The sequence below is a fragment of the Podarcis cretensis genome, assembly GCF_951804945.1.
Source record: "Podarcis cretensis genome assembly, chromosome: 1".
NCBI classification, from domain to species: Eukaryota; Metazoa; Chordata; class Lepidosauria; order Squamata; family Lacertidae; genus Podarcis; species Podarcis cretensis.
In genome coordinates, this window is record NC_137170.1 from 112,649,524 (window position 1) to 112,661,875 (window position 12,352).

Genomic DNA, 12,352 nt, shown 5'->3' on the forward strand with positions numbered 1-12,352 from the left:
GTGCATTTTTTGATCAACACCCACCTATAAGGTACAGCTTTCCTTTTCAAAATATCCTTTGTGTGCTGTTAAATTCTTTTTCTCTGGCTGCATGTTCTGTATTCCATTTCCAATTCTTAGAAGAAGACACACACACTATAGTGTAGATAAATGATATTTTACGGGTATAAACTATCTGGCTCCTTGCTCTGTGTTCTGTCTATTTACAATTCTTACAAGAAGGCATAGGCCTATGACTGCTGCATCTGTTAATATGAGATAAAAGCAGGCAAGATCAAGATTATCTCAGAATGTGTATATACTATAGTGCAGATAAATAATATCGGAACAAACTACCTTGTTGAAGTAATGGAGGCTATGGATGAATTGCACCAGTTCTAATTCATAGAATGTAGGAGGCTGCCTTCTACCAGGTAGGCCCATCTAGCCTATTATTGTCTACACCAACTGGTAGCAGCTCTCAAGCATAACAGGCTGGGGACTCTCACAGCCCTGCCTACAGATGCCAGGAATTGAAATTTGGACCTTTCTGCCTGAAAAGCAGATGCTCTACTACTGAGCAATGGCCCTTCCCCAATATGTTGACTGTTCGACATTAGTTTTGTTCTCAGGTAGATTAGAAATTTGAGCTCCTGCTTCTTAGCACTTGGGAGGGCTGAGTGAACTATATAGAATGAATTCAAGAAAACAGTTTTTTAAAAGAAACAACTAATTTTGTCCCCTAAAGATTGAAAATGAGTATCAAGAAATGGCCTGGCCTTCTGCAGCCTTTTCCTCTTCTGCTGAAGTGGCTTCTGCAAATAGACAGCAAGGAATATATATGGCGAGGGAAACCGAGTGCACATCTGCTGCCTCAGCTGCAGCTTATAGCTGCTCTTCCAAGTATGCAAGTACAGAGGAGTTTCCTCCTCCACCTTCTCCAGACTTACTACAGGCTCCACCTGAAATGACAGAGTTTTCCCAGTCCCCTGAATCCTCTCCCTCTCCATCGAAGCAGCCCCTTCCCAAAGATCTGTATTCCAAGCAAAGAAACCTTTACGAATTAAAGCGTTTGTACAAACACATCCACCCAGAATTGAGAAAGAATTTGGAAAAAGATTACTTCAATGATATTTCTGATATCGTGTCTAGTGACACTGAAATAAGCAGCTCAGCTGCAAGAGATGTACGCCAGGCGAGGTACGTCTTTGAAAACACAGAGAGCAGCCCTCAGAAGTGCATGAGCCCAGAAAGGGAATATCTGGAGTGGGATGAAATCCTCAAGGGAGAGGTCCAATCTATGAGGTGGATCTTTGAAAATCAGCCTCTGGATTCCATCAAAGATGAATCTCCTGACCCAGACAATGTTAAAAGCATTGCCAGTCAAGAAATCATTGCAGGTGGGGATGTTAAATATACCACCTGGATGTTTGAAAACCAGCCCATTGATGCACTGGGTGGACATTCTTCAGACAACACTGAAAGCGCAGACAGAATTCCTGAATTGGCTCGAGGCGATGTCCGCACAGCCGCGTGGATGTTTGAAACTCAGCCACTGGACTCAATGAATAAAATTCACCATGAGAAAGACCAGGAATCCAATGAAACCTCTGATGAGGAGATCACTGGCGGAGATGTGAAAACGGTGAGGTATATGTTTGAAACACAGCATCTGGATAGCATTGGACAACTTTATTCAGTGGATGAAGCTAAGCTGCTGCAGCTCCGATCTGAATTACAGGAGATTAAAGGCGGTGTGAAGAGAAGTATAAGGCATTTTGAAACTCTACCCATGTATGTTATTAGGAACAATTTGGGCCAAATGCTAGAGATTAAAACTGTCCACAGAGAAGACCTTGAGAGAGGAGATGTCAGGACAGTGCGCTGGATGTTTGAAACGCAGCCTTTGGACATGATCAACAAAGATTCATTGGAAATCAAAGTTGTCCGTGGAATCTCCATGGAGGAGGGTGTCAAAGGTGAAGTAGGCAGGGCAAAATGGCTCTTTGAAACCCAGCCTTTAGATGCCATTAAGGAGGAGACTGAAGAAACTGTGGTGGAAAAAGAAGTCATCCTAGGCACTGATGTCTGCAGAAAATGCTGGCTTTTTGAGACTCAGCCTCTTGACACTCTAAAGGAAAGTGAAGATGAAAATCCTCTACCCACAGAAGAAATAATCGGAGGTGACGTAAATACCACAAAACACTTGTTTGAAACACTGCCAATGGATATGCTGAAAGACAGCCCAGATGTTGGAAAGCTTCAGAAAATGGCTGCCACTGAGGAAGAAAAAGGGGATGTGAGGCATCAGAAATGGATTTTTGAGACTAAGCCCCTTGAACAGATTAGAGAGGAAAAGAAAGAAGTCATAAGAACTGTGAGACTGGAGGAAATTGACAAGGGGGATGTGAGCAGCTGCAAACATGCATTTGAAATGTGCCGTTTCAGAAAACATGACGACTCATGTAAAATCCATGTGGAAGGTGTAACAAGAGGTGCTGTAAAATTAAACAAAGGTCTTTTTGAAACAACTCCATTATATGCCATCCAAGATAGGCATGGCAAATATCATGAAGTTAAAACAATTCGACAAGAGGAGGTCGTGAGAGGGGATGTCAGGAACTGCAGGTGGCTCTTTGAGACAAGGCCCATTGACCAGTTTGACGAGAGTATTGAAAAAATTGAGATCATCAAAGGGATCTCCTCACAAGAAGTACAGTCAGGTGATGTGAAAACAGCCAAGTGGCTGTTTGAAACTCAGCCCCTTGACTCCATTAAATACTTTAGCAACGTGGAAGATGAAGAAAGCACAGAACAGACTGAGAAAACTGAAATTGTGAAGGGGAATGTTAAAACATGCAGGTGGTTATTTGAAACCCAGCCAATGGAATCTCTATATGACAAAGAGAAGGTCACAACAGACAGTGAAGAAATCCGCAGAGGAGATGTCAAGACCTGTACCTGGCTCTTTGAAACTCAGCCTCTCGATGCAATAAAGGAAGAAGCAGAAACAGCCATAAAACTTCACACTGTGGAGCAGGAGGACATTCAGGGAAGTGATGTCCGCACAGCTTGTTTCCTTTTTGAGACTGAAAACCTAGAAAATATCCAAGGAGAAGAAGAGAAAGAACTTAAGCGGGTGGTGGAAATTGACATCCAGCCTGGAGATGTCTCCACCATGCGGTATAAATTTGAGAATCAATCGTTAGACTCAATAAATGTCAGCTCAGAGGAAGTTGTGAACAAAATTAAAACCATCCAAAGTGAAGATATACAGAAAGGGGATGTTTTGCGTTGCTGTTGGCTTTTTGAGAACCAGTCAATTGATGAAATAACAGACCACCAGGGAGACAAGACCTCAGTTAAAACTGTTACAGACATACAAGGTGGAAATGTGAGGAAAGGATGTTTCATCTTTGAGACGTTTTCTTTGGACCAGATTAAAGATGAATCTTCTGTAGATGTCAGCACCAAGAAAACCATAAGTGAAGAAGAAATAGCCAAAGGGGACGTGAAAAGCTACAGAATGCTCTTTGAGACCCAGCCACTTTACGCAATTCAAGACAAAGAAGGGTATTATCATGAGGTGACTACCGTGAAGAAGGAAGAAGTAATTCATGGGGATGTACGTGGAACGCGGTGGTTGTTTGAAACAAAGCCTTTAGGATCGATAAACAAATCAGATAATGTGTATGTTATAAAATCTGTCACCCAGGAAGATATTCAGAAAGGAGATGTTAGTTCGGTCAGATACCGATTTGAAACACAGCCTCTGGACACCATTTCAGATGAGGAAAAATTCATTGTACCCACAGTCGACACTGTGCAGGGTGGCAACGTGAAGGCCAACAAGAAATTATTTGAGTCTGAAGAAAGCCAAGGAGGCATGTATGTAAGAACAGTGAGTGTCAGCGAAATACAGCAAGGCAATGTCAAAACGTCTACTTGGTTATTTGAAACACACACCATGGATGAGATTAGAGGAGAGGGGTCAGAGTATAAAGATGTCAAGACAGTAACAAAGGAGGATGTGCAAGAAGGTGATGTTCAGCATGCAGTGTGGCTTTTTGAAAACCAGCCTCTGGACTCCATTAAGGAAACTGACGAAAACGATACAAAAATAGATAAAGAAGAAATTCCACAGGCAGATGTAAAGACTACAACGTGGCTGTTTGAAACAACTCCTTTCCATGAATTCAATGAAAGCAGAGTTGAAAAGGAAGAAATCATAGGGAAAAGCGTGAAAGAAACTTTAAAGGAACTTTATTCTCACAAAGTCGTAGAATCCCATGGGATCATCTTGGAAGCAGATGAAATTGGCGATGTCCGAATGACAAAATATAAACTTATGAATCAGGAGGCTCCTGAAATACAAAAAGAAGAGATAATCAGAGGAGATTTAGCCAACATCATGTTGAACCTGCTGTCCAAACCAGGCCCCATTGAAAGGGAAACTAAAGTCAATGAAGATGAAAAGGGAAATGTGAATTTAGCAAAAGAGCAATTGCTGAATAGATCAACAGATGTTCACATTGAAAAGGAAGAGGTAGTGAGAGGTGATATACAGCAAGCCATAAAAAACCTGTTTAGTAAGGACAGCTCTGTAAAACGTGGAATTTTAATTCAGGAAAATGAGAGAGGTGATATTAACATGACAGTCTATTCTCTCTTTCACAAAAAGGATAGTGATAAAATCGAGCAAGAAGAAGTGATATGTGGCGATGTGAAGCGTACAATTCATAGCCTTCTCTCTTCTGCAATGAATTATGAAATATCAGAAAGACCTAAAATAGATGATTCAGAAAGGGGAAATGTTCAGTTTTTTACAACATGCATAGAAGCTGGGGCACTAGATTATTTGAGGCTACTCCAGACAGGGGAAAACGAAACATTTGCAAGACATAATCAAGAAGAGGAGGAGGAGGAAATCATCGGTGGTGATGTTGAAGCTACAAAACTGTTGCTTAAGAAAAAGAAGTCTCAAATTCAGCGGACAGTTGAGGAAACTGACATAATCCCTGGAGATGTGTGCAATGCAGTTAAAATCTTTACAACAGAGCCACAAAATACATCTTGTCATGTATGCAAAGAAGAAATTATAAGGGGTGATTTGAAGGCAGCTTTAAATTCCCTCAGCCAGGCCATAAATCAAACAACTGTTACAGAGAAGGAAGAAATTATAAAAGCTGACATCCTTGCAATTCTGAAGTCCCTTAAAGAATCAGCTTCTCAGCTGAAGGAAACAGAAAAGCCTGATGTCATCCCTGGAGATATTAAGCAAGCGATTGAATCTCTGGAGAAAGCAAGAAACACAAAAAGCCAGGTATTGAGAGAAGAGGTTGTTCGAGGTGACCTTGAATCCACATTGAGGTCTTTAAAAGCAGCACAACAGTCTTTCAAGAGCGTCAGCAAAGAGGAAATGGTCAGGAGGGATGTTCAGGTGGAGGTAGCGAGCTTTCTTGAAACTTCTGCAGAAACTAAAACAAAGCTGCAGCAAACAGGCACCGGCCGAGAGATGAAGAGGCTCACCGAGCAACTGCATGAGCCACCTCAGCAATTAGTCAAGAAGCAAGTTAATGTAACTGAAAGTTCACAAAATAATATTGAAGAATGTCACCGGGAACTTCATGAAGGAATGAAGTCTGGGGAGACAAGTGTTCTCACTGGAGGCACCAGAGCAATCCATTCTGTTCAGAAATGGAGCAGCAAGGCACGTGAGTCAGATAAGAAAAATGTGAAGTGCTTATCTAATTCCCAGCACAAGGTCACCGAGAAAGTGGATAAGTCCACGAATAAGGTCAGAGTCCAGAACATTGTGAAAAGGGAAGCAAAAAGTCATACAGATCAATATGTGATTGATCAACCTGCTCTTCCTAGCAGTATTCAGAAAAGCGAAAGAACAGAGAAGTCAGAGGGAGGTGGAACGCTGCGGAAGGGCAGTTCACCCGGCATTGTACCATCTGCAAAGCAAGTAATGACTGGAAAGAAGCAGAATGTCTTCCAGGAATGTAAAGATGAAGAATATTTTGACATGAGCGTTCAGGAGGAGAGGAAAGAAAAATCAAAATTGTCGGCCCGTGAGCACAGCTCTCATCGCAGGGGTGTGGAGCAGCTGGTCAACATGTCAACTGGCGTGATTTCCAAAGCAACTGGTCATGTTGAAGCGCAGGGGGCGCAGCAAGATAGAAAACAATCTCAGTATTCAAAGGCAGTTTGCCAAGAGAAGAAAAAGAATGTTAAGGCGACCCAAGCAGAGGTTTCCATGGCATCAGAGCAGAATATTAAAACCAATAAAAAAGTCAGAGTCACCCAGGAAATCCACAGCCAATTTAAAGAAGCTGAGAGGAAGCAAGACATTATCCAGCAAAATGAAAAATCCACAGTGAAGTTTCAAGGAAAAGCTAAAGTTGAAGCTGCGGCATCGGACTTCAGAGGTGTGGTGAAAAATCCACTGAATCCAAACAAAAACCCCAAAGGCCCAGAGAGGACAGAAATTGATTCTCCGCCTCCGCCTCCTCCTCCCCCTTCGCCCCCAATATCAGTGACTTCATCTGAAGCAGATCTTCCTCTGCCTCCTCCTCCTCCTCTGACTCATTTCCTGATGGCTTCTGACAGACAAAGCTTTCCTTCCCCTCCGCCCCCCATAGGACAGGCTAAAGCCGAATATGAACATTTTCCTCCTCCACCTCCGCCCCCTATCGAAGATGAGCATGAATTGGTGGCTTTGGCTTCATCTCCTGTTCCTCAGCCCTTTGCTGTTCATCAGGCAAAGCAAAGGAAAGAACATTTCCTCAAACGCCTAGACAACACTTTGCAGCAGTCGACTCAGCTTCATGCCAGTGTTAAGCCTGGCAAGGCCCCACACACCAAGAAACATCCTCCAATAGAACTTACAAAAGAGTCAGAAGCACCCCAGCCTAAAACATCTCACAAAGTTCACCCAAGCATTGTCCAGAGGCACCAAGAAAACAATACCACAAAAATAATGGAAGAAAACATGGAAAGCACAACAATGAGGAATGTTGTTAGCTGTGAAAAGAGAGAAGAAAGAGTTTGTGCAAGGGCTGAAGAGGTTAGAAGGCCGGCATCAGTTATGGAAGTGATCAAGCTGGAGCCCTCACCATTAAAGAAAACAAGTCCATTCCCGCTTGTCAAATCTCCTTCCCTGCCAGCAGATGTGACACAAGCAAGTCCTAAGCCTTATGTGCGAAAATTCAAAACCCCTTTAATGATCGCAGAAGAAAAATACAGGCAGCAAAGGGAACAGATGGAGCAGAAGCAAACCCAAGATGTTTGCAAAGTGGTTATGCGAAGAAACAGTGAAGCTTCGGGAAGTTCTGTTCAGACAGAGCCAGAACATTGTCTGCCAGTACTAAAACCAGACAAACAGGATCAAACCCCTCTGCCAGGCCTTTTGTCCTCAGCTCCAGATCGGCCCACTCAGCCTGAATGTCAGGGAAAGGCGCAAGTTGTGGTGTCACAAAGCAATAAACTGCAGTCTATGTCAACGGTATTGGCTGCTGAACAGTCTCAAACCATTGTTAGGATCTCAGCAGAGGAACACACTCAAAAAACATCAACGCATGAGTCAGAAAACCTAACAAAGCACTGTGTGTCTTCTCAGAAGGTACAGACCCATGAAGAACATCCTATGCATGCAGGAGAGCAACAGAAAACTGTGGAGCATTTGCACATGCCCCAAAGCAAACTGGTCTCCCCTACTTTCAATGTAAGAACCGTTAAGCTTCCCACCTTAGAACAAAGTTCATATGAAACCCACAAGGAGTCTGAGATGCATAAAAAGCAAGAGGGAACTAGCTTCCAGAATGCTGTGAAGCAAGAAGTTAAAGAGAAACAGAAAGACAATGTAAGCAATTCTATCAGAAAAAAGCAAAGCACCACAAAGACAAATAACCAGGTGAACGTTGATGAGAAGATGCACGTGGGGAAAGGACTCCTAAAATATACAGAAGGCAAGCAGGATGGAAGAGAGAAAGATTCAAGTGAAGTGAAGCAAATATTAGTTCAAAGGAAAGAAACAGGGACAGAAGAAATGAAGCAAGAAAGAGTCTCCTTGGCTGTGGAAAGAAAGCAGAAGCAAGTCATCACTTGCCCCAAGGAAGAGAAAGTAATAATCCAAAGAAAACAAGACGAGGTTAGCAATAAATCAGACAAAATGGTCAAGCAAAAGATAATTGATATGCATCAGGAGTCACAGACATCTATCTCACAGAAAGAGAAAACATTTGTTTCAGAAACAAATGCCCAAAATAAAAAACTGTCCCAGAAAACTAGCAGCCTACAAGGAAAGGAATATGCCCAGGAAAAGTCCACACAGCAGAAAAAAGGCCCTTTAAAGGCAACAGAGATGATACAAGAGCTGGCACAGAAAAAGACATTATCATCCATTTCACCAGGAGGATCACTGCAGAGTAACGAGAAAAGCCCAATCGATATATTAGAGTTTTTGAGGAAACGTGAGGAGGTACAGCAGGTGTTGTCCAGAGTGAAGGAGTTTGAAACTGAGCCGAATAAAAATGGGCTGAAAACATTACAGGCATTCTTAAATGTCATTCCAGAGTGGTTATTAGAACAAGACAGGAAGCAAAACTTAGCTTACTTCGCACAAGGGAATGATGTTGAGAAGATGAAAGAAGAGTTATCACTGATTAAAGATCAAGCCACCAAAATGCTTGGATCCTTTGAGGAGGCCATCCAGACAGCCATGAATTCCACAAAACCCCAAAAACCAAGAAAAGAGTTTCCTAAAGTTGGGGGATCATTGCAAAAGATAGCTAAAGTAAGCATTGGTTCAAGCAGGAAAGAATCACAGGAGACTAAAGAGATGATCAAAGACACAAGGGCACATCGAGAGGTGAAACAGCAAGTTAGTGAACACAGGTTTTCGGAAACCAGAACTTCTTCACCCTCAACCCTAAGAATGAGAGCACCTTCACCTACTTACATTACAATTGAATCTAGATGCATTGAATCTCCTCTCAGGGAGGTCTTGTCTCCTGTTCAAAGGGAAAGTACCCCGGTTCCACCATCACCACCTCCCAGGTCTACTACACCAACGTCTAAGGTGCAGTGGCCAGCTGCCTGCCTCTCCCCCTCTCCTCCAAGAAGCCGTTCTGAGCAGCTGGCCAAGCTTAAAGACACCACAGTAAAACTCGCTCAAGGAGCAACGCAAAACCGATCAGTAACCCCAGTTCCTATTGTGGAAAAGAGGTCAGAGATAGTGAAATCTCCTGCAACACTCCGCCGACAAATCAAGATTGAGGCACGGCAATCTGATGTTTTAACTTCAAAAATGTCGTCCGTAAATGAATCCCAAATAACTGCTGGTACAGTGAAAAAAGCTAGTGAAGAATCCAAAACAAACAAGACTCACATCTCCAAAAAGGGAGGAAACATTCCAGAAGGCTTAAAGCCACATGGACAAAATATGGACTCTGTCTGCAGGACTCAAAATATTGAGGTTTCCAAGACTGGTCTCCAAGGTCTTGCGCAGAAGGCCGAAGTCCCTGAATTGATTATTCCCATAAGGAAGGAACCGTCTGCATCGGAAAGATTGGGAAAGGAGAGTGAGGATAAAATACATGTAGTGTTAGGAACACTTCATGATAAGCCAGTGGCTGAGGTGAAAACAAAGAAAAAGTATGTTGAGAATGGTGTAATCAGTGGTAAAATAAAAGAAGAAAGGCACAGGGTTAGGAAGGAGGAATTGAGCCAAAGTTCCCAAGAGAGTGAGAAGAGATTAGATAGCTTCCAAAAGTTTCCAGGCAAGTGGCAAAGAGAACCCAAGGAAAACGCACCTTGCAAGCAAAAGCAATGTGCCATTAAAGAGCATCCCTTGGAACCCAGGGTGTGCTTTGATGCAAAGTTCCACACTGAATGCTCCTCCGGCATGGATACATTTGAGAACACCGTCATGGAATCGAGAACTGCCACCTCCACATCACGAAGTGCAGATGGGATGCAGTCAGGATTTGGCTTCAAGCGTGCACCGCCAACCTATGAAGACGTCATCTCAGGGCATATCTTGGATATTTCTGCTGCTGATTCACCAGAAGAGCTGCTAAGGAATTTTCAGAAGACTTGGCAAGAAAGCGAGAGAGTCTTCAAAAGCCTCGGCTACACCGTGTCTGATGCTGCCGAAGCAGAAGTGAGAAGTAGCTTCCACGAAGAGGCAGAGTTTATCAGTGGTAAATAAGCATGCAGCGTGTGAAGCAGGTATTAACAGCTTGGGAAGAGTATGGCACCATGGCAATGAAACATGGAGTGCAATTAATATGTCTATTGGAAGAGTGAAGTTACAGAACTCCAACTAACAATTCTTTGCTGGTGTTTTCCCCTCCCACTTACCCCAACTCTCTCTGTGTCTCAGAAATCTTTCTTCTTCCTTCCCTTTCCTTTCCAAAGGCATGTGCTTTGATATATGTGCCAAGTGTGGGACTAACCTAGATTTAGGTTGAAAAAGGCAAATGTTAAATTTGATTTCTGGGAATGACATTTTCCTGAGCACTAAAATTAGAACAAAATAATTAACATACTATGACATTTGTTTTAAGATACTTTTGTTGATTCCTACAGTTTTAAAAGTATGCTAACCTGTGTGGGTTGTTTTGGGTTTTTTTGCACTTAATTGAATGAAGGTCTTTGGATCTGCATGGCGTATAAAATTAATATGATCTTTTGCAGCCATCATTTTTTTTTTAAAAAAGTGGCTAGTGCTTGACTTTTTCCTAGAAGAGTATTCCCATAATGCAGGGGTGTCTTATCTCCAGCCACCTGGTGTTGATGGACTACAACTCCCGTCATCCCTAGCCAGCATGACCAACGGTCAGGGATGATGGGTATTGTAGTCCATCAACATTCGGAAAGTGGCAGGTTAGCTACCCCTGCCTTAATGCAACTTCATTTTGTTTTATATGTGCAGGCCTTTAAAGAGATTTATAGCCCAACCCTTACAATGTGCTCCGTGGTAATGATCCAATTATAGAAGTGTGTTTAGGGCTGAAACCTCAGAATGCCAGACAGAGAGAAAGAAGACATCATAAAATGTTGCATTTATTTGCAGTTCTACTCTGTGGAGTGTGGTATTATTGTCAAAAATGATTCTCCCATAGGAAGGCATACTCAGTGATGTTTGTGCCAAGGGATGGGCACAAATTGATGGAGCAGGGAAAGGAAGCACAATAATATTGCACTGATTTGGTGAAAACACTTCATTCATACTATTGCAAATACATGTTATAGTGAAGGAGAGACTGAAGACCCTAAGAGCAGTAAAAAACATTGTGAAAAGGAGTGGTGAAGTTATGGATATAATCACTAGATGTTATCCAGGTAAATAGTTCCACTTGTGTAAACACTTTTGGCTGCACCATAGAATTTCCTCTCCCTCTTCTCTGCCTGCACATCCCTGAAATATGTTGTGGATTTCTCCACAACCATCTGGAACAGCTTTAAGTGGTTCATGGGGTTGGACAGGAAGAAAAGAAGAAGAGTTTGGATTTGATATCCCGCTTTATCACTACCCGAAGGAGTCTCAAAGCGGCTAACATTCTCCTTTCCCTTCCTCCCCCACAACAAACACTCTGTGAGGTGAGTGAGGCTGAGAGACTTCTGAGAAGTGTGACTGGCCCAAGGTCACCCAGCAGCTGCATGTGGAGGTGCAGGGACTCGAACCCCATTCATCAGATTACGAGACTACCGCTCTTAACCACTACACCACAGGGGAAGTTTAATTGCATTGCCAGAAATGCTTGCACTACCAGAACTTTTTAGGGTGATTACATCAGTAGGATTTTGGGATTTCCAAACTCTCTGTTACAGTATACGTAAATGTGAAACCAACTTATGGGCTTGGAACCCATGAATAGGAAACAAAAAGAAGCTCATAGAAAGGGACTTTCCTGGCCCTTTCTCTCCCCTCTCCAACAACTCTTTGGCCTCCCTGGATATTTATTTATTTAAAGAAATTATTAGCCTTCATTCAAAATATTTTCCCACAGTAGTGTACAAGATTTAAAACAATTAAAAACCTTGTAAAATATAAGCAATATAATCAGGGTCATAATAACAGCAATAAAAACATTTCAGGTCGTTATATCACAGCTAAGAGACGAAAAACAAAGGGTGATGATATTGATGCCATATTAATCCATTTTAATTGCTATAATAAAAGTGGTGATGGGCTTCATCTTCAAAGGATTTCATCTGATTTACTTGCATGCCACTTTTCCAACAGCAAAGTTGAGCTCAAAGTGCTTCATAGCAATAATATGTACAACATGTCAGTAAATACATCAATGTCAAAAGTATAATAACAGAGCAATCCAAATCAGAATAATCTGGTCCCAGGGAA

The 12,352-nt window shown here is 42.3% G+C and overlaps 1 protein-coding gene across 1 annotated transcript in view; it reads left to right on the forward strand.

The window, feature by feature from the left end:
- The window catches only part of XIRP2 (xin actin binding repeat containing 2), an 87,647-nt gene that overhangs the window by 70,388 nt on the left and 4,907 nt on the right, over positions 1-12,352 (forward strand). The window contains exon 7 of the mRNA XM_079974905.1: positions 728-10,187. Within this exon, the coding sequence (XP_079831031.1) occupies positions 728-10,187 (9,460 nt within the window). The remainder of the gene's footprint in view (positions 1-727; positions 10,188-12,352) is intronic.